Genomic DNA, 25,634 nt, shown 5'->3' on the forward strand with positions numbered 1-25,634 from the left:
GCTGCTGCGACCCGCGGGGTGCATGGAGGGGAGGGCTGCTTGGAGAGGTGCCTTGTGCAGAAGTGACCGTGACAAAGGAGGGAGGAGGGGGCCTGTGGGAGGCTTGGGATCCGTTACGATACCTCTTTCGAAAGTGCTGAGGGGAGGGAGGGAAAGGAGAGGGGAGCTGTGGGGCCGAGGGCCTCTTTCTTCCGTTTTCTTTCTGGGCATGGAGGGGGTTTCACTCACTGTCGCCGCCGCTCATCCCCTAGGATGATACATTTTCCGTTGTGTCTGGGGGCCTCCGGGTGCTGACCACCTGGCCTGCACTCGGTGGCCACCCTGTCCATCTCCTTGTCTTTGATGCTGGCCAGAACCGGCAGCGGTGCCGCCCCCGGTGCCGCCCCCTGAGCACGGCTCTGGGTGGAGGGAGTCTGGTGCTTGCTGTGCTGTAAACACTGGGGTTCTGGTATTCCTAGCAAGTTACTGCAATTCCAGGAGAGATGGCTGGCTGGCGAGCGCCTGATCTTTCCTCCCTGCCCCTCTGTCCTTGACTGGTGGGAACCCCCATCTCCACCGCCCCAGGTCCTGGGAGCCAGCCCTCTTTAGAGTGACCTGGAATGCCATCCTTTTGGGCCACCTTCCTCTGGTCGCCTCCCTTTCCAGTTTCTGCTCTTGCCTCTTTACTCCTAGCTCCTCTTGGCCATTCAGGCTTTGGAATCAGAGGGACCTGAGTCCCCAGCCCAGTAAGTACCTTCTGCTCCCCAGTTTCCTTATTTGGGAAGAGGACTCAGTCCTAGGTATCTTGCAGAGCTATCTTGGGGATTTGATAAAACTAGGTGCAGTATATGGGCATAGGCTTATAGGTGCCCAACAAATGTTTCTCCAAGCCCTTTAACTGGTTGTCACCTTGTACAAATTAGAATAAAGCAAATTAGAGGTTACAGACTGAAACAGTCCAGGCTTCCTTCTCCTCACAGCATCCCCACCCCTAAAAACATCCTATTTACAAAAGGAAAGAGTAGAATCAGCACTTAAATTAAGGCAGGGCTCCAGTGACCTGAGTACCCTATGTTAACATCTATCTGAAGCATTGCAGACGGCCTGGGTTCAGATCCTACCTCAGCCACTTAGTATTTGGTATCCCTGTGACCTGGAGCAAGCTACTTCTGTGGACCTTGGTTTCCTTATTTGTAAAATGGGGATAATAATTGCATCTAACTCAGGTTTCTAAGTATTAAATCATCACATGTTTGAAAAGTCCTTAAGACGGGAGTTGGTACAGAAACTGCTCAATAGGTGTTAGCTATCATTCTTGATATGCATTGACCTTGGACCACTCTTACACATCCTGCACAGAGCTAGGGCAATTTTGCCTGAGGAGGGGATGGGGGGGGTGATTGCAGCCCCTTGGATGCTCCAGCTTGTGAAGTGAGGATGAACAGGTGTGTTTAGCCTCAGGCTGACTGCCTTGCTATTTCTGCTGTGACCTTGACTCATTTTTGGCCTTCAGACCCTCTTAGTTTGGGAAGTGAGGTGAAGTGGAGACAGATCCTCTGATGGACTTCACTTATACCTTGGGGAAACTGGACTGGCTCACAGGGCCATGATAGATGCAATAAGTGTCCCACTCAGAAAATGCAGTAAGTGTTGTGTCCAACTCAGAAAAGGGTGACTGGAAAGCAGAATTGGGGAACCGTGAAGGGGGAAAATAAGAGGATCTGCTTCCTGAAAACAGCTGAACTCTTAGTTATTAACTGCACAGTCCTAGCACCTGGCTCATTCCACAGTTAGGCTCTAGTGGGGACTTTTGTCACACACCAAAACCCCCTGTACAGGTCACACCAGTTTATTTGTCAGGACGGTCACAGATTGTACAAGGGTGTCTAGGTGAGAGATTCAGAGGGCCTGAAATGCAGTCCATAGTATTCATCAGACTGGAAGTCCTAAAGAAAAGACCCCTTCCACTGTGCTCTTGGGGCCAGGTCTTCCCAGATGGAACCCCTTTTCCAGTCCTACCAAATCCCTAGAATAGTTCAGCAATACCCCCACCTACTGAACTATGGAACACATATCCACACTTGACTGAGCTACCACACCTGGCATACTTCCCCTCCCTGAGCTTCTGCCTGGCCCTTGATACCTGTCTCTACCTCCTATCTATGCGCAGATCCTTTGCCTGTCTGGGAGTTCCAAAGGGGAATGCTCAATAGTGACTGAACAGGCTCATCCTCAGTGTGGCTTGAGGCAGTTTCCTCCCTCATCCCTGGGGGCTCATTAGATGTTCCTGGCAGCCTGCCCATCTTGGGCAGGCCTATGGTGACCAAGGGATGCTTGGCCCAGGGCCTTTGGGTCCTTCCTTCACACGCCTCTCAGGAAGAGAAGCATGGGACCGGAGACCACACCCCCTCTTCCTGCCACCTACCTTCCCCTACTGAATTCTCACCTAAACCTCCCAAGGGCCAGGATACCTAAGACAGTGGGCTATGTCCACAGCTTAAAACAAATCCATTGAAATGGATGGAGCATCTAGTTGCTCTGCATCTGGGGTCCCTCATGGAAAACCCCCACCATCAGTGTTGATGAATAGCACATTCTTGGGGCCTTTAGGTGGTGAGGGCATTTGTGGCCTTACCCAGTATCCAGCAGGAAAAGGACGACTAGGGGTAGGCAATGGGGACTCCAGAGTTATCTGGAAGTCTCTGTGAAAGGAATATATGAGAGAAGAGTGTGGAACTTGAGTTCTTTTGCACTGAAAACTGAAAAGTTCTAGGACCAGAGCATTGTCAGTGGCAGGAGTGATATTGACTATAGGGTCCAGTGCCTCCCAGCCTGGCCATGTGAGAAGAAATAAAACAAATCTGTTCCTTGTTTCACCAAAATCTTATGTAATTCCCTTATTTAGGCAATTTAAGGGAGTTATAATGTCCCCCTGCCCAAGAAGTGCATTTCTGGAAAGCTTGGACACAGTGTGTCTGAACTAGATTGAAAATAAATCTATAGGCCTGCAAACTTCAGTCAAGAAAACCCCACTGAGCAGAGAGCAGGGACCTTGGCACGAATCAAATGCTAATCCTCTGATCCTGGGTCAGGCACCCAGGGTGAAGACTGCCTTGAGAGGTCCCCTGTGCTGCTTGCTTGTTTAGTCTTATCCCACCCTCCTTGTTGCGGCCTCAGCTCGGAATGAGTCTTTGTCTTCAGCTCTGTCCCATCCGCTGGCCTTTTCATGGTTCTTCAGGGCCAAATGGACAGGGCTGTAACTGAATGCTAAGAACCTAGTTGGGAAAACTAGCTGACCTCCCTCACTAACTACATATCCCAGAGCAAGCTTCCAGCCTTCTCCAAGCCTGCTCTCATGTTGGAAAGACTGGAATAATAATAGCAGGACCTGTCGCCCAGACTCCTGAGAGGATTACATGAAATAACGCAAGTAAAGTGTTTGGCATGATGCCTGGCACGTGCTGCGAGTGTCCCCAGTAAAAGACAGTAGCTTCTGCTCTGCTGTGCTAGAAAGTCCCTCCAGCCTCACTGTGTGAGTCTTTTTGCACCAACATGGTGGACATTGTGTGAGTGCTGGCTGTATACAGCCCTCTGCAGAGGATAGGGAAGATCAGAGTTGGAGAGGGACAGGGAGGGAGAAGATGTCCAGTCCCAAGCAGATGAGATTCTTGGGGCAAAGGGGAACTTTGATTTTTTTTTTTTGAGGGGAAAGTACTGGAAATTAAACCCAGGGGTACTTCACTACTGAGCTATATCGCCAGTCCTTTTTAGTTTTTATTTTGAGACAAGTTCTCACCAAGTTACTTTGGGCCTCGCTAAGTTGCTGAGGTTTTTAGGTGATATAGTTGGTGTTCTAGCATTTGGAGCTTAGAAGAAGATAGAAGGTGAGGTAATGGGGATAGAGCTATTGTGAGCACCAGGCTTTCATGGTCTGGACTTATAGGTAAGATTGCTCAGGATCACAGGGGGAAGGATTTTGTCCAGGTCATAGAGTTCTGCCTCCGAAGCCTGTGATCTGACCTATTCTCCATTGGGACCCCTGAGCTCTGCACTCATGGGTCCATCTCGAAGCCCATCTTCTATATTAGAGGGCTCTAGCGGGGTGGGGCCTGCAGTGAGGGACTTTCAGTGGGGATGTAAATGGGAGACAGAAGCTCTCATTCCACCCTACTCTTCAAGAGGGTCCAAATTAACCAACTTCCCTCCCCATTTTTGGCCTCTTGTTGTACATCCTTCAGAAGAGGCCCTTCCTCTGGAACAGGAAGGAAAACTGCCGTCGTGGAGTGCCCACTGTGCCAGGTGTGGAGGTGTGTTGTTTTATCTTGTGCAAAAGAGAAAGTCAAGCTTAAAGACTCCAACTCATATTGTCAGGGTTGTGCAGCTAGAAAGATAAGGGACCAAGACTGGACCACAGTCCTCTGACTCAGGAACCGCATTTCCTCATGAGAACAACTGCTTCTTGCTTCACCTGTGAGTTAGACAAAAGCAGCAAAATGACCCCAGCTCACCTTTTGGGTAATTGATAAGTTATGTGATTCCATCTGTAAAGAAATCTATTGAGGCCACTCTTGGATAGGACAAGGAAGCCAGCTGAAGCACCTGAGGACATAGCCCCGTTTGGAAATGTGGCAGAGCCCAGCTGACCTGACCAGGATTGCAGCGCATGGGAGACAGGGGACAGATGTCTTAGAGGTTTGCAAATTCTGGGGTAGTAAGCAAGAGCCAACCTGAAGATATATTTGGTTTGGCCCCCAGGTAACGGTAAAATTTTAACTAGTGGCTGATATTCAAAACTAAGGAAATTTTATATAAAAATCCTCATTTCCGACTTTTTAGATGACCTGGCAAGGCTGCACCCCCTTTCCATTTGGTAGTAAACATCCAGGACAGTGGAGCTGCCACTGCTTCAGAGGGGACTCCTGCCTCCGGGTGGCTGCACCCCTCTTCCTTCCCTGCTGGAGTGAGCAAGCATCAGAGGTGGAGGTGACCAGCGTGCTGCATGTTGCCCAGGGAAAGCATGTTACCCATATGACACATGAGAGAGGCGTAGAGCAAGGTTGGGAGGAAGGAAGGCAGTCAGAGGAGCAGCAGAAGTCCTGATTGCTGGTGACCCCTGATCTTTGCAGAGCCTGGTGTGCCACATGGGCCGGATTGTTGCCTTTCATTGCAATCTGTTAAGGCCTCTCAAGAGTCAGGTGATTTGTTCAGGGTTGTAAAACTGGTCAGTGATGAAGTCAGGATTCACATGCGACTCTTGTGACCTCCTACTCAGTGCCCCTTCTTTTGGTACTGGGGATTGAACTCGGGCACTCAACCACTGAGCCACATCCCCAGCCCTATTTGTATTTTATTTAGACAGGGTCTCACTGAGTTGCATAGCACCTTACTATTGCTGAGGCTGGCTTTAAACTCGTGATCTGCCTGCCTCAGCCTCCCAAGCCAGTGGGAGTATAGGCGTGCACCACTGTACCCGGCACTCAGTGCCCTTTCTGGTCCTTGTGGCTTGTGTCCTGTCTCCCTCAGCCCTTTAGCTTCTAGCCGTGGACCCTGGGATTGCAGGGCTGAGTGTGCATTGCTCCAAGAAGGGGACAGGGTGGAAGAAATTGCTTCTCAAACACACTCTTGTGAGTCTTGTGAAGTTCAGGATCTCCATGCTGCCTTTGAATCTGGGACCCTCCCAGGGCCAGAGCACCCCAAATTGGATGACTCTGTCACTCATTTATCCAGTCAACAAACATTTATGGTAAAACTCCGTAGTACTCACATAACCACATACAAATACAGAATACAAACATGACCAAAATGTGGTACTGTTGGCTTGATGGAAAAGACAGGTACAGAAAAGTACAGAAAGCTTATCATAATCATTAGACAAGGTCACCATTGCACTGTGAGAAGTGTGGACAGAAAATGATGGGCACATAAAGAAGGGCCTCAGCCCAGCTGGAGATTCAGGAAGGTCTCCTGGAGGAGGTAAAACCAAGCTGGGTCTCAAAGGATGAATGTAAGTTAGTCAAAGGAATGAAGGACCTTTTGGGCAGAGGGGACCACCTGAGCAGAGATAAGAGATGAGAAATGGGCCCTTGAGTTGCAGTTCTGTGTCACTTAATTGAAACAGGGGAGGGAGGTGGTGGGTTAAAGCTTGGATGATGAGGCACCATTGGAGGTTTTAATCAGGAAAGACAGTTCCCAGAGAACCTTGTTGCAGCATAGGGAGGCCCTTGGGAGGCTGCTGTAGTGGCCCATGTGAGCAGATGGTGACTGGCCCTGGGCTGGGCAGTGGACATAGTGAGAGGAATGGATCTGGAAAATACTAAGGAGGATAAATTAGCAGGACTTGATGATAGATTAGATGTGTGTGGGTAAGGGAGAAGAAGGAGCACAGGGCAGTGGGACCATACAGAGACACCAGATTCCAAGCCCATAGGTGGTAGTGGCGGTGCCCATTCTGTCCTTGTGTGAACAGATTTGGGGGTCATCAGCATCCACATTATTGAAGTGATGGGTATGCATGTGTGACTCAGGGGCTTTCCCAGAATGAGAAGAGCAGGGTCAAGAGCAAATCCCAGAGAACAAGAACATTTGAGATTAGAGCCTTGAGAGGCTCTGGGGTAGATTAGTAACACATACTCCAAAGCCAGGCAGCCCAGGTTCAAATCCCAGCCCCACCACTTTTCTACTTGGTGATTCTCATCTGAAGAATGGAGATGACAAATCCTACCTGACAACCACCTTGGGAGGATTATGGCCCTTAATCTACGTAAGGTGCTAGAATATGACAGCTTTTTGAGGGATGGAGGCCCAGAAGGAGTGGAGAGAGATTGGAAATAATCTTTGAGACTGTTGGAGCATACACACCTGGCATACCTGCAGGACAGGTGGATGGTAGTCCACAGGCAATCCCTGGGCCCTTGGAGTGCTGACCCACTGAATGTGGAGCTGCTTGAGTTCTAATTCCCTCTTGGAGTAAGTGGGAGGTGAGGAATGGAGACAGCATGGGCTGCTGTCTTCTTTGGAGTTTGCCTAAGGGATGGGGAGAGTTATAAACTTAAGAATGGACTTAAAGAAAAAAACTGCTTTCTGAAAGTTCAAGTCTCTAAGGAGATTGGGGCTGGGATTGATGTTGACTATGCCGAGGGCCCCAGTATCCTCAGAAAAAATAGAAGCAGTTGAGGAGGAAGGTGGACCCTAAGGCAGAGCCCTCAGCACATGGGGGTGTTGAAATGGCCTGCCCCTGAGCAGAAGGCAGAGGAGCTGACCATGGTCCCAGGTGGGCCCTGGACCCGCAGATGGAGGTCAGGGCCCTAATCTGGAGGTGGCAGCTTGAGTAATTGTGTACAGGCTTCACAGCCTGGGGATTCCGACAGAAGCTCTTGGACAATTCACTGGGGGTCATGGCAGCGGGTGGCAGGCTGTCAAGAGTGTGCCCACTCTAGAACACAAATCTTTTGACTATTTTAGCCCACGGGGGGGGGGACTTCTGCTACAGTTCTCCTGTAATCCCCCCCTACACACACACACACACACACACACACACAATGGGAATGACCCTCTGATCATGGACTGTGCTCTGGCGTGGTGACATCAGAGGTTGGTCTGCTGTTCCACACTCATGTAGCCTGGGGAAGAGGTGGCTGCTGGCTGCTTCCTGCCCCACACTGGGTGGTGTGCAGGAAGTACATCCAGGTCAACCTGCCATACCCTAGTTTATACTGACTGTAGTCCAGTCAGCCTGCCTGTCTCAGGGGTGGTGCCCCTACTGTTACATGTAGGCTCAAGGTTCTGGTGACTTGGCACGATGCTCCTGGGACACATCCTCTCAGGGCTGTCCAGGGACTTGTCCTGGCTCATTCCCCTCTCTCTGGGGCCAGAGGAGCCTCTGGTTGCCTCCCCCACTGGAGGTGTTTTCTGGCCTCATCCTGCTGGGGCCTGTGGAGGACAGGATGTTAGGGCTAGGTCAGCATCTTGCTGCGATGCCAGGAGCCATGGAGGAGAGAAAGGTGGGGTGGAGCTCTGAGTCATGGCACTGCTACAACTCACTGGTAGGCCAGGGGTGGGGACTGCCCAGGGTGGGGATGGTACTGAGCTCTTTTCCCGTCTTAACTCAGAGAGCACCAAGCTTCCGGCTGAGTCACAGGGAAGGGGAGAGACTCTAGAAGGGGCTGGGGTCTGAGTTGTTCCCACATCACTTCCTGCTGAAAACCCACACCTCTGGGGTGGGGAGTGAGCCCACAGGTGACCCTGATGTGCCTAACGCAGCACTCCCTCTTTAGGAAGGTTGGTGCTGGGGCAGCTCCGGGCCAGTCTCCATCCTGCCTTCTGGGAGGATATTCTGCCTAGCTTGCACTGGTCTTGGAGAAGCCATGGTTTTGGCCAGCCCAGGGCAGAAGGTGGGCTTTCATCCTGCCTGGGAAAACCAGCCACAGCCTCAGACAGGCCCAGCTTTCTTTATAGTGGACAGCCTGCTGGGTAGATGGATTTGGAGGATGTCTAAGCAGCACATGCAGTCCAGTAGACAAGGTGAGACGTGTTCATTAGCACTGGAGCCACAACAGAGAACAACATAAAAGTAAAACTGACCCAAGATTTACCAACCCTTACAGGGAGCAAGATGCAGAAACACCTGTCCAGTCACCTCTGCACAAAGAGCACCCAGGAGTGAGCACACAAGCATGGGCAGGCCCTGTGGTTAGGTGCACATAGACACAGACAGAGGCAGAGCACCACACAGGCATCTACAGTCACATCTACAATGGAGGTGACCCCAGGCACCTGCAAGCTTAGGCATTAACACCACTCACAGAGTCAGGCACAGTCCAGCTCAGTATACAACACATACCTGCAACCCATACACATTTCTATTTCTGAGCTGTTTTGGCCATGAGACCCTTGAGTGACCAAATTCAGGCCTAGTTAGAATCATCTAGACTAAGTGCTTTAACCACACAGGTGAGGGAGGCCCCACTCCTCCAGTGGCCCTGCCCCTCTGGCCACTCTCGCCTGGCTGGATTTTCCTGCAGGGCTTTTGAATTTTGTTTTTGAGCCACTTGAGAATTGATCGTGTGCCAGACACCATGCCAGCACAGAGTAACGTGTGCAAAGTTGTTTTGAGTAAAGCTCTCAGTAAATGTGGGTTATTATGTATATTATTATTTACCTACATAATCTCATTTCTTCTCATAACAACCCTTTGAGGCAGAGTGCTATGATTGTCCCCATTTTACAGATAAGGAAAGTGAGGCTGTAAGAAGTTAAATGGCTTGTCCTGGTGGCACACAGCTAGTGAGTGCCAGAGGCTGGGTGTGAATCCAGGTCTCTGACTCCAGTTTGTACTCTCAATCTCTGTCTTGTTGAGATGTCCAGTGGGGAAGCCAGATCCACCAACCAACCCTGGCCAAGCCCACAGTGTCAGGGGCCAAGGTCATCCATAAACTATGGGTTTAATTCTGAGGCTCAGGCAGAGGGATGTGGGCAAGCTTGGAAAGCAGTCCCCAGTAGAAATGTTTGGAGCCAAGGGACCCTTACCTACCTCAAGGTACATTCCACTTTCTGACCCTTTGCATTTTGAAAAGTGTACTCCCAAGATGACTGGAGGGATGTGGGGGTTCTGGAGCAACTGGATTGTTTGGAGGACAAGGGACCCACTGATGACCAGGCTTCCCCTCCAGCCTGGCTGTGCTCTATCTGCAAACCCTGGGCAGCTTGCCACCCTCCTCCCAGGCCTGAAAGGGGTTGAGCTGCCACCTGGGACTTCAGCTTATCTCCAACTCTTGGCATTTCTGTGTTTGGACATGTTCCAAGGGTGGCCTCCTGCTCAGAATTACAGGATCCGCCCAGGTGGAAATGCCCCTCCAGTGCAGGCAGATAAGCATTGGCAAATTGGAGGCCGTCCTTGCTTTCAGAAAGTGTTGTGGAGGGATGTGAAAGATGTAGCTATTTGCCTTAATCTCACTGATTCTTCACGAGAATCTTGTGAATTTCTTTTTTCATTATCCCTATAATTTGAATGAAGAAACTATAACTTTGTGAGTTGACGTCTACCCTGCCATACAGAAGGGCCCACTTGATGCTTCTCAGAATCACCCATGGTCTGGTAAAATGGCCCATTTTCAGGTCCTATCCTAGATCAGCAGCATCAGAATTTCTAGGGGTAGGCCTGGGATTTTCCCATATTTTGTGGACCATGGATTCAGGAAGGAAGCCTCATGGGCCAGCCTCCTGCTCTGGCTTCCTTTGGCTTAAAGCTCTTTGAAGGTTGATGACCTCATTCATAAACTGGTGATGACAATTGTACCTGGCTGTCCCATACAGTTGTGGGGATGCAGAGTTAGCATCTGCAATGTGTTTGGCACAGCAGGGAAGGGTCTCCTAGGGTGGTGGTTCTTCCAGGGGCAAAGCACAAGATGAGATTGCTTGTTCCAACGTGCTTATTGGCTCGTGGCATAAAATACAAGCAATGTGATTGGATCCCAATATGTTGGGGAAATTTCTGATCTAGGAGAAGTTGGGGGTGGGGGGTTGTGCTGGGGACTTTCCAGTGTGTAGAAATGGTGAGGAACTGGGACTCTAAGGCAGAAGTCCTAGAGTCTGATGTGATTCTGGACTTCGTGGTTGAAATATAGCCTCTTACTCATTTAAAGAGAGGTTCTCTTCAAGCTGAGCATGTTGGCACACGCCTGTAATCCCAGCGACTTGAGAAGCTGAGGCAGGAGGATCATAAATTTGAGGTCAGCCTCAGCAACTTAGTGAGACCCTGTCTCAAAAAGTAAAAAGGCTGGGGATGTGCTGCGACATGACTGAATCAGTCAGGGTCACTCCAGGTGAATTAGGTTGGCATTGAATAATCACACAGAAACAGAGAAAATACCTTTTTCTTGGGGTTCTTTGCCCCAGCTCCCACAAGGGAAGCAAGAGAGGCAGACAAAAGAGAGAGCAAGAGAGAGCACCCCTAAAGCCCTATTTCTTGAGGGGAAGACACTCTACCCAAATGAGGTAAGGGATTGGGCTCAGCAGGGTGTAGCCCAGTCTCATTGGGTGACGTCCACTTCCAGAGCTTCATTCCCTGTCTAGCAAAGGTGAGGTCCACCTGCTTCGAGCTCGCTGTGAGCGGAAGCCAGTCCCATACCTACATGGCTCAAGGCTAAGGGTCCGAGCTCACTCCTATGTGGCAGCTCCTGACAGGGATGTAGCTTAGTGGTAGATTACCCCTGGGTTCAATCCTCATACCAAAAAAGAGAGAGAGATCCTCTTCAGACTACAGCTGCCCTCTGTGGTTTCAGTAGAAAGTTTGGGCTCTAGTCTTCAGGCAGGACTGAAGAATTCCCCATGAATTCTAGCTCTGGTTCCAGAGTGTGACAAGACTTCCAGCTGCAGAGCCCACACACGTTCCCTATAAACTCCTACGACTAGTCTCCTTGTGTCACCACTTCCTCTCACCAGGAGTGGGCTTGGACCTGCTGTCATCCTGTCAAGATAGCATTCTGTCAAGATTCTATCCATGTCATGTCTGGGCACGTATACTGGGAAGACCCACCTGAGAGCTCCCTGAGCATTAACTTCCGGGGGCCGAAAAACTGAGTTTTCCAGAAAAGGCTCATGTGCATTCTTTCTCTTAAACAGTGAAAACAAAGTAACTTCATTTCCCTTTTCTCGTTGGCCACCAGGAGGAGGCTCTACATTAAATGTGCAATCCATTTCTAGTAGCTGTGTGGAGACCTCATGACCTGCTTATGTGACTCTTTTCTTTCTTTCTGGTTTAAGTCTTCAGATATTTCCCCCCTCTGCCCTTGATTTTCATGTTTATATTTCACTACTTTCTTTTCTTTTGTGTTTCTTGCCTATTGTGGAGCCAGTCTGAGGGTATGTAAAAGAAACTCACATACAAACACACATGAAGTCATTGTCATAACTGCTCTGTTGGCATGGCCGTTTTGCTCCCTCAGCTTCATGAGACTGTGTTTGTTTGTGTGGTCATAATCCACTGGTCAGTTAGGACTTGCTTGAGGTTGCTGGGGGAGGAGGCTGCATTTTACTTGTTTTTCTGTTCTCATCAGCTGCTTAGAACAAAAGTATTTTTCAAATAATTACTCTCCAAACCTATTAGGTACTCCTAGCATAAACAGTACCCTGGCGAATCAGTGGGTGCGTTTACTTCGTTTTTCTTCTTTCTCTCTGATTTGTATCTTTCACAGTATACAAGTATAACCTGCTTATTGTAGAATCCAAAAGTGTTAAGTGAAAATTTAAAAAAAAAATGACCTGCAATCCTACTAGAAATTCTGCTTTTCAGCATTTTTTTACATCCTTCTGGATTTTTTTTTAGTTGATTTTTTAAAGTTTTTATTTATTTTGTGTGGTGCTGAGGATCAAACCCAGTGCCTCACACTTGCTAGGCAAGTGCTCTACCATGAGCCACAACCACAGCCCCTAGATTTTTTGTTTGTTTGTATTTTTCCCACAAAATAAAAGAATCTGACCATATGTACTACTCTACAACCTTGATTTTCACTTTGTGGTAGGTAATTAGTATTATTACTTCATATTCTGCAATAATGAATGATACTTAAAATTTATATCAAGGGTACCTATACTTTTTCATTTTTTGTTACTGGGAATGGGAACCCAGGGATATTCTACCACTGAGCTACATTCCCAGCTTTTTCTTTTTCTTTTCTTTTTGAGACAGGGTCTGGGTACTTAGGCTGGCCTTAAACTTGAAATCCTTCTGCCTTAGCCTCCCAAGTCCCTGGGATTATAGGCGTGCACCACTGCATCCAGCCTGTTATATAATTTTTTGTTTGTTTCTTATATAATTTTTAAACCTGTCCCTCCTGCTCCCAACCCCTTGCCATCCAGTGCCTTCAATTAAACTGGCCCATTCAAGAGGTTGGTGTAAGAGGTTTGTCATGGAATGAAAGGTGGTCCCTAGGTAATGTCAATCTTCTCCCCAGGCTCCAAAGATCGGCCGATCCTCAAATTTGAAGGTGAAAACATCTCTAACTACACAGCTCTTCTGCTGAGCACAGATGGCAAGACTCTGTACGTTGGTGCCCGGGAGGCCCTCTTTGCACTCAACACCAGCCTCAGTTTCTGGCCAGGCGGGAAATATCAGGAGGTGAGAGATATTGTCCAGGACTGGTTAGGCTGGGCAGAGAGAGAACGACAAGAAGCCTGACGTTCTGGGTTTGAGGATGATGCAGACGGGAGAGGAAATTGGCTCAGTGACTCCTCCATAACTCTTGTACACTTTCCTTCTCCTCTCATTCCCCAGCTGCTGTGGAGTGCAGATGCAGAGAGGAAGCAACAGTGCAGCTTCAAGGGCAAGGACCCAAAGGTAAGTCAGGACCTGGGGATGACTTGGGCTGAAGGAGGTTTGGAGGGTAATGGATCTGGGTCCAGGGCAGAGACTACAGAGGGGAGCAGACATATCCAGGTATGTCAGAAAGGGCATGGACTTCTGAGATAGCAGCACCTGGGTTTGAATCTCAGCCCTGTACTTATTATCTCTATGACCTTGGACAAGTAGATACACCTGGCCAAGCTATAATGCATACACCTGTAAAATGGTAGTAATGATAGCTATCTCACTGGGCTTACTGTGAGGATCTAACGAGCTGGTAGCACCTGGCACATAATAAGTGCCATCAGCATCCCATATAGATGGGGTGGGAGCTGTATCCTTCTGCACGTGGTCCCTGATGGCAGCTAGTCAGACAAATTCTGGTTTGATTTTGGTCAAACCATTAGTAGGGTCTGGCCCAACCCAGGGTTTTCTGAAGGACTCCACACTGTCCTAGAGGCTCCTCATCCTGAACACAGCAGGTGCAGCCAAGGCAAAGGCAAAAAGAGCACCAGACTTGGGGGGCAAGGTAAAGGTTCAAGCCTTGTGCAGTTGGTGAAAGCCAGTAATCCTAGTGTCTCAGGAGGATGAGGCAGAAGGATTTCAAGTTTGAGTCCAGCCTCAGCAATTTAGCAATGTCTTGTCTCAAAATAAAAAATAAAAAGCCTGGGGATGTAGCTCAGTTGTAAAGCACGCCTAGGTTCAATCCTCAGTTATCCCCACTCGAAAGAAAGACAGACTGAAGAATTGAGAAGGTGGTCAGGAAAATTTTTAAAATGTAGTCATACTATGTAAAAAGTGACATTTGAGCAAAGATTTAGAAGGAGGTAAGGGAATTGACCGTAAGATATGTGGGAAAGAAACAGGATTTTGGATTTCACTCAGAGAAACATTTGGGGAACAAATGGAGAGCTAAGCAGAGAAGTGACATGGTCTCCCCTGGTGTTGGGCGACTCTGAGCTCCAGGATAAAGGAGCCTCCATGCACAGGACAGAGGTGGTGGGCCACAGTGAAGAGCAAGAGATGATGGTGGCTCTTTCTAGAGTGACATTGATAAAAGGAGTAAAATTGGTGGATTCCAGATGTATTTTGAAGCTGGAGCTACCAGAATTTCCTAATGGAAAATTGTGGGGTTTGAGAGTCCAAGGCTAGGCCTTCAGCCACTGAAAAGATTGCATTGCAGTTAATAAGGATGGAGCAAGTTTTGGGAATGATGAGCGGGGTTGGAGCTGTCTAGTAGATACCTCATGGAGTGACATGCACCTGGGTTCCGGACTGAGAGTATCCTTCTCTGGGCTGTAACTTTACCACAGGGTTGGTTGGGAGAGCTTTTGGTTTTCACTGAGCCTATAGAGGGTCAGACAGCAAACAGTTTGAGATTCCCCCGCATCAGGGTACCCTTCATTCACCAGATAGATAGAACCTTTGCTAGACAAAACTAGCTAAATCCCAATGCCCCTGTGGTGCATACACATGCTGTGATCATCTGTCTGCTTGACTCCTGGAAGCTCCTGGATTCTCATTTGTACCAAAATGAGTGCCCACCTCCAGATCCTCTGAGCAGAGGCCCTGCCCGCTGGCCTGGCCTTGGATCTGTGGAGGAGGGATCATCATTGGTGCCCCTTGGAGGCTGGGCTGGACCTGACATCCTCCTCCTCTTCCCCTCTAGCGTGACTGTCAAAATTACATCAAGATCCTCCTGCCACTCAACAGCAGCCACCTGTTCACCTGTGGCACAGCAGCCTTCAGCCCTCTGTGCACCTACATTGTGAGTACCCTCCTCAGCCCTGGGGTACCCCATGCCAGCCCCACAGGAGGAGCTGCCTCTCCTCCAGCTCCAGGGAGCTGTTTCTTAACACACACCCTTGGTAAAGAATAGGGCCGAGGTGGGGCGGGGCTTCTAAGTAGCAGTGGACTCTGAGAGTCCTGAGCCCCATCACCCTGGCACCTAGCCCAGCCCTGATAGCCAGAGTCTCCTGTAGGGGGAAGAGGATGCATGCCATCACCCTTGAACAAAGATCCTGTTCATCCCTGACTGGCTGCCCTTTCGTTTTCTCCAGCTTCTCTCCTTTGCTTTTACTTGAACCTCTTGAGTCATCTTGTTATGTGCCCCTCCACTCCCCACCACCACATCGTTTCATTCCTGTCCTACACACTAGCCGAGGCTGACATTTGAAGTCATAGATTGAAGCCCCAGCTTTAGAATCAGAAATACCTGGGTTTGCATCATGTTGCTATCTCTTCCCAGCTTAAATCATTTTCTAGGCCTTATCTCTCTGCTAAGTGGGACTGATAGTTTCCCCCTACATCATCTCACAGACAGGGCAGGTGCCAGAGTGAGAAGGATGGTCTCCCTGACACCTGAACCCTCTCTCCCGCTCACCTGCCTGCAGTCGCCCTGTCTCTCTGCCTTTTCTCCTTTTCTGCTGAGCATATTCTTCATTCCTGGGCATGCTCTAGAACCCACCTATCTGCCCCCTACAGAATGTGGAAAACTTCACTCTGGCACGAGATGAGATGGGAAATGTCCTCCAGGAAGATGGCAAGGGCCGTTGTCCTTTTGACCCCAATTTCAAGTCCACTGCCCTGGTGGTTGGTGAGTATTGGAGTCAGAATGGGCTCATGAAGCCTTCATGTGGAGGCAGGCAGATGCACAGGGCTGGAGAGTTGGCTATGGGCAGGGTGGATCCAAGGCCTGAGCTGTAGGTTTGTGCCGTGCTGATTCCCAGGGGCACAGAGTGACCATGGGCTGCCCTTGAGTTTAGTTTTTCCAAGTTCCTGCTTCCGTCTCTGCCCACTGCAGGCAGATGGATGATGCTGGGGTCACTCAGAGCCCTGAGCTGGGAGAAGGAGCCGTGCCCAGGGAGCCATTCCCATGGGAATGTTTTTTTGGCAGATGGTGAGCTCTACACTGGAACAGTCAGCAGCTTCCAGGGTAATGACCCGGCCATTTCCCGGAGCCAAAGCCTCCGCCCCACCAAGACCGAGAGCTCCCTCAACTGGCTACAAGGTGAAGTTATCCTGCCACTCCTCCAGTCATTGGTTCTGAGGGGGCATTCTCCCCCATCTGGGCCTGTCTCCAGGGTTCCTGGGCTGACTCTGTGCTTCCCACTGGCCCCCACAGACCCTGCATTTGTGGCTTCAGCCTACATTCCAGAGAGGCTGGGCAGCTTGCAAGGTGATGATGATAAGATCTACTTCTTCTTCAGTGAGACTGGGCAGGAGTTTGAGTTCTTTGAGAACACCATTGTGTCCCGCGTCGCCCGCATCTGCAAGGTGAGTGGGTTGGGCTGGTGCCTTGGCTGCAGGATAACCCACATCTGTGGTCTTTCTTGTCTTCCCGGGAACAGCAGCTTAGCCAACAGACATGTCTGTCTTTCCATCTTCTGTTTTTGTTTTTATGTGGAACTGAGATGGAACCCTGTGTCTCATGAATGCTAGGCTGGTGATCGATCTACCACTGAGCTACATCTCCAACCCGTCTCTCCTTTAAATTAAAAGATTTCTTATTGGTTTTGCTTTCTTGAAAAATGTGAAAATGTAGAAAAAGTACACAGGAAAATCACTTACAATATAAAGATTAAGGTCTTTAATCTTGCCAGGTACAAGTGGCATAGGCCTATAATGTAATCACAGTGATTCAGGAGGCTCAGGCAGAAAGACTGCAAGTTTGAGGCCAGCTTTGGTGACTTAATGAGACCGTGTGTCAAAGTTAAAAAAGGTAGGGGGATGTAACTCATTGGTAAAGAGACCCTGGTCTCAATTCCAAGTACCAAAGAGAAAAAAAAATCTTGATTTTAATTTAATCTTAATTTATAGATTAAGAGCATAGCTGGGCACAGTGACACGTGTTGGTAATCCCAGCAAATTGGGAGGCTGAGACAGGAGGATTGCAAGTTCAAGGCCAGCCTCAGAAACTTAGCAAGACCATGCCTCAAAATGAAATATTAAAAGGGCTTAAAATTGGAGCTGGGGTTGTGACTTAGCGTTAGAGCGCTCGCCTAGCACTTGCGAGGCCCTGGGTTGAGATCAGCACTAAATAAAATAAAGGTATTGTGTCCAACTACAACTAAAAAATAAATATTTAAAAAATTAAAAACTAAAAGGGCTAGAAATATAGCACAGTGGTAGAGTACTCCTGGGTTTAATCCCTAGTATCAAAAAAAAAAAAAAAAAGATTAAGAGCACAGACTCTGAAATCAGACTGGTGGGTTCAAACCCTGCTCTTCAGGCTCTTGTATAAATCCTCACACTCTGGGTTAACAGAGTCCTCATCTGTTGAATGGGAATAAAAACAACACTAACCTCAGAGTGTGGATTAAATTCACTCACGGAAAGTTCTTAGGAGTGTGGGAATCACTGACCAAATGGAAGCTGTTAGTGTTTTAACCCCCAACCCCCACAAGAAGGGGCCACTGTTAACACTTCAGAATGTTCGTTGCTGGGCTTTTAAAATTATATGTGAATTTACATTATTAACTTATTTACAAACATAAATTATGCTGCATCAGGGTGCTTTGTTTTCCCTGTCTATCCAGAATTCTGTCATAGACACCTTTCCCTATTTGATTGATTGATTTGAGACTGAGTCTCACTGTGTTTCTCAGGTTGGCTGAGAACTTCTGGGCTCAAGTAATCTTCCTGTTTCAGCCTCCTGCTCAGGCTGCATGCATGTAGCAAAATGGCTGGTAATGCTTGTATGCTGGGCAAGCACACTTCCACCAGCTACATCCCCAGCCCTTTCCCTGTTTATATGGGCTCCTGTTGGTCCTTGTCTTTTGTAGCCCACAGTAAGGAATGTACTCTCATGATAGCATATGCACACTGCCTCCATATTTTCTTTTTGTTTGTTTGTTTGCCCATTTTATTTTATTTGTTTATTTATTTTATTCCAATTTGTTATGCATGACAACACAATGCATTTCGACTCATTGTACACAAATGGAGCACAACATTTTGTTTCTCTGGTTGTACATGATGCAGAGTCACACCATTCGTACAATAATACATGCACATAGGGTAATAATTACCATCTCATTCCACCATCCTTCCCACCCACATACCCCTTACTCTCCCTTCCCTCTCCTCTGCCCAATCCAAAGTTCCTCCAATCTTCCCTTATCCCCGGCACCATTATGGATTAGTATCCACATATCAGAGAAAATATTTGGCCTTTAGTTTTTAGGATTGGCTTATTTTGCTTAGCAAGATATACTCCAACTCCATCCATTTACCTGCAAATACTATAATTTCATTCTTCTTTGAGGTTGAGTAATATTTTATTGTGTATATGTACCATAGTTTCTTTATCCATTCATCTATTGAGGGCATCTAGGTTGGTTCCATAGTTTAGCTATTTAGCAGCTATAAACATTGATGGGCTGTGACACTATAGTATGCTGATTTTAAGTCCTCCTGAGGAATGGGATAGCTGGGTCAAATGGTGGTTCCATTTCAAGTTTTCTAAGGAATCTCCATACTGCTTTCCAGAGTGGTTGCACCAATTTGCAGTCCCACCAGCAGTGTATGAGTGTGCCCTTTCCTCCCACATCCTCAACTCCAAGTTTTCTCAATTGTAGATGGAACTTTGTCCCAGCTCTCATTTGTTCTTCATTCCACTAGGAAGGGGCAGTGAGGAGGCACCCTGCCTCTTGCTTGCCCTGCTCCTGCCTCAGCTAGCCTGTGCCTCCTTCTCTTCCAGGGTGATGAGGGTGGTGAGCGAGTGCTGCAGCAGCGCTGGACATCCTTCCTTAAAGCACAGCTGCTATGCTCCCGGCCTGATGACGGCTTCCCATTCAATGTGCTGCAGGACGTCTTCACGCTGAGCCCCAGTCCCCAGGACTGGCGTGACACTCTTTTCTATGGGGTCTTTACTTCCCAGTGGTAGGGCTCCCAGGAACTAGTGGGGGATAGGAAGGTGAAGGGTAGCTGGGACTGGGACCCAGGAGCCAATCTTTGGGCCCTATGGGTCTCATCCTGAGCCCCTGGAGTTCCTGGGTTAATCTGGCTGTTTGCTTTGCAGGAACAGGGGGGCCACAGAAGGCTCTGCCCTCTGTGTCTTCACCATGGACGATGTGCAGAAGGCCTTCAATGGCCTCTACAAGGAGGTGAATCGAGAAACCCAGCAGTGGTACACTGTGACCCACCCGGTGCCCACACCCCGGCCTGGAGCGGTGGGTACTGGCTTTGCACTCAGGGCCTGTATTGGGAAGATGTGGATCCCCATGTCATGCTGGGATCAAGGCTGTCCAGCCTCAAACAAATCATATAGTTTCTCGGAATCTGATTTCTCATCTTTAAAATTGAGGGTTTCTCTATGTAAGTCACTCTCAACCAGTAAGTGAGGCAGCAGTTGGTGATAACAACTCCAAATGGACTGTTCTGAGATGGGCTCCACACCACCTCGCAGGCCCCACTGAGCCTAAGCTGCAGTCACCCACAGCAGTAATGGTTCACTGATACACCATTATGGCTTTCTTCTCCCACCTTCACCTGCCTGTGGTAACGGGCTTGGGTCATGGCTCAGCGGTAGAGTGTTTGACAGTATGTGTGAGGCACTGGTTCAATTCTCATGCACCACATGTAAAATAAATTAAAAAAGCAAAACACTGGGGACACAGCTCAGGCCTGCTTGACTCACTAAATAAGATATAAATATGTGTGTTGATATGCCTTTGGTCCTGTCCTATCTCAGGCTGGGCAAGTGTGTCCCCATTACTACTTACTATTGTAATCATCCCTTCACTTGGTCCTCTCTCCTACTCAATTGCAAGCTCTTTATTTAACAAGTGACCAGATGAACAGGCTTTAAGGCAATAGGCCTTTATATTTTCATTCTAGCCTAATGGGCTCCCCCAAAAGCAGACCTTGAAACAAGGCTATGAGTGCCATTAGCTTATTTGGGAGGTGACCCCAGGAAGTAGCCTGAGGGAACAGGCAGGTGAAGGTGGGAGAAGAAAGCCATAATGGTGTATCAGTGAGCCCTTACTGCTGTGGGTGACTGCAGCTTAGGCTCAGTGGGGCCTGCGAGGTGGTGTGGAGCCCATCTCAGAACAGTCCATTTGGAGTTGTTATCACCAACTGCTGCCTCACTAGTTGAGAGTGACTTACATAGAGAAACCCTCAGGAAGAGAGAATCGGGCAGCTCTGAAAGGTGCAGGAACTGACTGTAGCCATTGCTGCCAGGATACTGCCCAGCCAGGGCTTCCTGAGCACTCTAGTGGGAAAGATGATAGAAGTACAGGGAGAGTAGGCATGGTTCTTGAGGCCAGTGTGTGAATGGAGTAAGGAGGCCCAGCAAGGATACTCAAGTCAGCCTTTTGAGTCTACACCTTGGGCTTTCCCTTGGGCCTTCTGACTGGCACTCTGCAGAAGGCCAGGCAATGTGCCATGGCTTCTGGGGCAGGGGCAGAAGGCACTCCTGTCCGCTGGGCCCCCATCCTGCCTGCTGCCCTGCAGTGTTGCTGGCTCAAGCTGCTACCTTCTCCTTCAGTGTATCACCAATAGTGCCCGGGAACGGAGGATCAGCTCGTCCTTGCAGCTTCCAGACCGTGTGCTCAACTTCCTCAAGGACCACTTTCTGATGGACGGGCAGGTCCGCAGTCGCCTGCTGCTGCTGCAGCCACAAGCCCGCTACCAGCGTGTGGCTGTGCACCGGGTCCCTGGCCTGCACCGCACCTATGATGTCCTCTTCTTAGGCACTGGTGAGTGCCTGCAGCCCACAGGCTCAGGGTAAGGGGCGTGGCTGGCGGGTCATGGGTGGTGGACTGTACCCAGGGCCTGAGTGCTGTCCATTCTCCAGGTGATGGATGGCTGCACAAGGCAGTAGATGTGGGCTCAAGGGTGCACATCATCGAGGAGCTCCAGATCTTCTCGTCAGGACAGCCTGTGCAGAACCTGCTCCTGGATAGCCACAGAGTGAGTGGGCATGGGAGGAGTCCAGGCAGCGTGCTTGGGAGTGGCCCTCCATAATTACCAGGTAGTCCCTACCCAGTTTTTCCTCCCCTGCACCAGTGAATGAAAAGTTATGAAATCCAGGCTCTTGGCACAGGTGGCCAGAAAGTGGAGGGTGCTACTTTCTGACAGAGGCCTCTTGGGTGGAGCGCTAGTGGGCATGTGAACCAAGTGTGGTCATGGGTGGCGGCCCTGGCTGTCCATGCCTGCCTCTCATCCCCAGTGTCTGGCTATGTAGGGGCTTCTGTATGCTGCCTCCCACTCGGGTGTAGTCCAGGTGCCTGTGGCCAACTGCAGCCTATACCGGAGCTGTGGGGACTGCCTCCTTGCCCGAGACCCCTACTGTGCTTGGAGTGGCTCCAGCTGCAGACATATCAGCCTCTACAATCCTGAGCTGGACTTCAGGTAAGAGCTCCTTGGGGCCTCCCACCCTCCCATCCCTGCCTGTGTACCCAGCCTCAGAGCTCTTCCTCAGGTCTCTCTAGGATCATCACCTGGTCTCATTTGCACTGTCTTAATTCTGCTTAATTATCCTGAGCTCCCCTGCTTCCTCCCAGCTGTTTTGTAGTTCAGATAGTGTTTTTACCCTACCTGCCTGGAAAGGAGTGACACAATTTGGTAGAGTATGCAATGTCACAGCTATGAAAAACCTTGCAGGAGAATATGGATTGGCATGTGAATACATTTTAGGAACAGTAAGGGCTACAAAACAGTCTATTAAACCAGTAAAGAGTGGTTCAGAATAACATTTGGATTATAAAATGTTCCTATAGAAAACAGGGATAAGCACAAACAAAATAAAAACTACCCCTAACCCTACCACCTAAAGAGAATCTGAGTAGGATTCTGATTTACTATTCTTCCAGATGTTTTTACATATGTAGTAAATAAACAATATAAATGTTAAATAACCATGGAATCTGTCCTATTTGTAATGTTCTTTTTGTTTGGACCCAGGAAAAAGAATGTACAAATTTATTACACACTTAAGGCATGGGAGTATCAGATTCCCCATTTATAGCATTCTTTCTTCTCAAGCATATATCTGGTGACAGGTTTTTTTTTATATTTTTTTAAGGTTTTATGTGGACACAATATTTTTATTTTTATGTGGTGCTGAGGATCGAACTCAGTGCATTACGTGTGCTAAGCAAGCACTCTACCACTTGAGCCACAACCCCAGCCCTGGTGACAGTTTTTATTTCAAAAAACCAAATAGGCTGGGTGCAGTGGTGCACACCTGTAATCCCAGCAACTTGGGAGGCTAAGGCAGGAGGATCACAAGTCCAAAGCAGCCTCAGCAACTTAGTGAGACTGCCTCAAAATAAAAAAGAAAAAGGGCTGGGGATGTGGCTCAGTGGTTAAGTGCCCCTGGGTTCAATCCCTAGTACCAAAAAAATAGGAGTTTATGAACGTACACCTGGAAGGACATGCTGTCATGATCAATGGATGGCAGATTACATGAGATTTTTGTTTTATTTTTATCTTTTTGCTTGGTTGAGCTTTCCATTTTGAGTGCAGAATTATTTTTCTTTTTATTATTCTTTATGAAGTAAATCAATGCATGTGGATTAGTCAGAGACATATTTACATATAGGTCCGGCTGTCCTTTCAGACTGTTTTTGAGAGCACATTCTGCTTTTATAACTAAGGGAAACAGTATGTCACTTTTATCTGCAATGATGTGTAAATAGGAGGTGCTCATTCAAGCCATGTAGGGTTGGGGAATGAGCCCAGGGAAGTCTCTTACCCTCTGCTTTGGGCTTGGTGTTCCCTGAGAACCAGGTCCCCTGGCCAGGCTCAGGTATGCATTGAGGGGTGAGGGAACACAGGCTCATGGGGCTATCCTAGACTTTTTCTGGTCCTCAGGCCATGGATCCAGGACATCGAGGGGGCCAATGCCAAGGAGCTCTGCAACACTTCCTCAGCTAGGCCCCGGTCTTTTGTACCACCAGGTAAGGTACACCCTCAGAGGCTGGAGGAGGGGGGTGGGACCAAGGCTGCTTAGAAGACCTGTCTGAACATTGATGGGTATAAATGCCTTTCCTCACATCCTCATCTTTTCAACTGGCAAGTGAGACCCTAGAAAATGAGACTCAGTCTCAGGAGTTCCTAGAGTTGCCCATCCTGGCACCAGGAGTATAGCTGGGAAGGAGGGTGTGAAGCTGGAGCGACTGTGGACACCAGCCCCCAAGTACCTGATGCCTCTTCTGTCCACAGCCAAGAAGCCCTGTGAACAAGTTCAGTTCCAGCCCAACACAGTGAACACCTTGGCCTGCCCACTCCTCTCCAACCTGGCCACACGGCTCTGGCTGCACAACGGAGCCACTGTCAATGCCTCTGCCTCCTGCCGTGTGTTGCCCACTGGGGACTTGCTCTTGGTGGGCAGCCAGCAGGAGCTGGGGGTGTTCCAGTGCTGGTCACTGGAGGAAGGCTTCCAGCAGCTAGTGGCCAGCTACTGCCCAGAGGTGGTGGAGAATGGGGTGGTGGAACGAACAGACCGGGGCGGCAGTGTGCCTGTCGTTATCAACACATCGAGAGTGAGTGCGCCAGCTGGTGGCAAGTCCACCTGGGGTGCAGACAAGTCCTACTGGAATGAGTTCCTGGTGATGTGCGCACTGTTTGGGCTCGCCATGGTACTTCTGTTTTTATTCTTTCTCTACCGGCACCGGGATGGCATGAAAGTTTTCCTGAAACAGGGGGAGCGTGCCAGTGTGCACCCCAAGACTCGACCTGTGGTGCTGCCACCTGAGAACCGACCACTCAATGGCGTAGGTCCTCCTAGCACTCCACTGGACCACCGAGGGTACCAGGCCTTGTCAGATAGCTCCCCAGGGCCTCGGGTCTTCACTGAGTCAGAGAAGAGACCACTCAGCATCCAGGACAGCTTCGTGGAGGTGTCCCCTGTGTGCCCTCGGCCCCGGGTCCGCCTGGGCTCTGAGATCCGGGACTCTGTGGTATGACGGCTAACTTCTAGATGAGGCTTCCCTGGCTTCAGAGGCTGTGAATGCTCAGAAGGGGGTCACTAGGCCTCCATTTCTCATGGAACCCAACCAGGGTTCCTTGCACTTGGGAGCCTTGGAGTTAGCTGGCCTGCTGCTCTTCAACAAAGTCTTATAGCCCGGCAAGCTATAAGAGGACTGCCCTCCAGGGCCCAGTGGGGCCTGCCTAGGTGGGCAGAACAGTGCTCCTAAGTAAACTGAGCCTTTGGTTTAAAAAGACAACTGAAAATGTGAATCCAGATGGGAAAGAGAGAGAACATGGACATGCCATGTCACAGACACAGGGTTCCTACCTTCACGGCCTCCCAGATTCTTGGGACTTTTATTCAAAGTGGTTGTGTGAGACAGAGTTGGAAATCCCTGCCCAGTTGGTATCCTCTACCTTCTGCCTTATCCTCCTGCCACAGGCTTCCCTTCTCCCTGCAGAGCTAGGGGCTAGCTTGGGCTCTGAGGGTCCTTGAATTGCCTGGTTGAGGATATAGCTGTGCCGCCATCACCCCACCACTCAGGGACCAGAGGGCCAGGCTGGCTCTGCAGCCCTCCTTAGGCCCTGGGCTCAGACCCAGCTCCTGGGCCTTCTTGCCCATGTCAGGCTGTGGCCACATGAGAGAAGGAGCATGAGCCTGGGAGAGATTATGACAATGTACACATTTCCATTGGAATTCAAGGAAGGAAGAAATCGTTGCCTGCCTTCATCCCAGTCAGAGAGAGAACTCTTGTGTCCCTTTCACCATCTCAGCCCCATTTATGAACTTAAGCACAGGATGGAATTGACTGTATCCTAGCTTCTTCCCATCCCAGTTGACCTTCACACCCTGCCTGACTCCACACTAAGGGATACCAATACTGACACTGCCCAGCACAAGGCCTTGAATTTACATGGGTTTTATATGTATTTTTTTTTTAATAAGATGCACTTTACTTTTTTTTGTAATAAAATTTGAAAAATAATTGTTTAATCATGGCTCTCTTAAAGGACTTTTGCTTTTTGAAGTTGGTCTGTTTCTGGGGGTTCTGAGCTTTTTTTTCCCCCAAGTATTAGCGAACCACAGCCAGCCTGGAGTGGAGTGTGGCACTTACCTAAGGGATTTTAGTCTGCAGGAGTCACTCTGTCCATCAGTTCAGTGTAGCTAGGGATGGGCCTACTTTCCTTAAATGCCTTACAATTTTGGCAGGGTTGGGGGGGTACCAGAGATTGAATTCAGGGACTGAAACCAGGGATTGGCTACTGAACCACATCCCTAACCCTATTTTGTATTTTATTTAGAGACAGGGTCTCACTTAGTTGCTTAGGGCCTTGCTAAATTGCTGAGTCTGGCTTTGAACTCACAATCCTCCTCTCTCAGCCTCCTGAGTTGCTG

At 49.1% G+C, this 25,634-nt stretch overlaps 1 protein-coding gene across 6 annotated transcripts in view; it reads left to right on the forward strand.

Moving 5' to 3' along the window:
- The window catches only part of SEMA4B (semaphorin 4B), a 110,812-nt gene extending 85,353 nt beyond the window's left edge, over positions 1 to 25,459 (forward strand). For 2 of the 6 annotated variants that reach the window (XM_081292789.1, XM_081292788.1), the window contains 13 exons: positions 12,930 to 13,093; positions 13,250 to 13,312; positions 14,988 to 15,086; positions 15,803 to 15,914; positions 16,215 to 16,328; positions 16,443 to 16,594; positions 19,020 to 19,201; positions 19,341 to 19,491; positions 20,811 to 21,021; positions 21,120 to 21,235; positions 21,510 to 21,676; positions 23,141 to 23,226; positions 23,492 to 25,457. In XM_081292789.1, coding sequence (XP_081148915.1) covers positions 12,930 to 13,093; positions 13,250 to 13,312; positions 14,988 to 15,086; positions 15,803 to 15,914; positions 16,215 to 16,328; positions 16,443 to 16,594; positions 19,020 to 19,201; positions 19,341 to 19,491; positions 20,811 to 21,021; positions 21,120 to 21,235; positions 21,510 to 21,676; positions 23,141 to 23,226; positions 23,492 to 24,234 — 2,360 coding nt within the window. In that variant the 3' untranslated portion in view covers positions 24,235 to 25,457. Of the gene's footprint in view, positions 1 to 12,929; positions 13,094 to 13,249; positions 13,313 to 14,987; positions 15,087 to 15,802; positions 15,915 to 16,214; positions 16,329 to 16,442; positions 16,595 to 19,019; positions 19,202 to 19,340; positions 19,492 to 20,810; positions 21,022 to 21,119; positions 21,236 to 21,509; positions 21,677 to 23,140; positions 23,227 to 23,491 lie in introns of all 6 variants that reach the window. The other 4 variants (XM_081292787.1, XM_081292786.1, XM_081292791.1 and 1 more) reach the window with 3 other exon arrangements.
- Positions 25,460 to 25,634: the final 175 nt, after the last annotated feature.

Source organism: Spermophilus citellus, assembly GCF_964194105.1.
Source record: "Spermophilus citellus genome assembly, chromosome: 4".
In the NCBI taxonomy this organism is placed as follows: domain Eukaryota; kingdom Metazoa; phylum Chordata; class Mammalia; order Rodentia; family Sciuridae; genus Spermophilus; species Spermophilus citellus.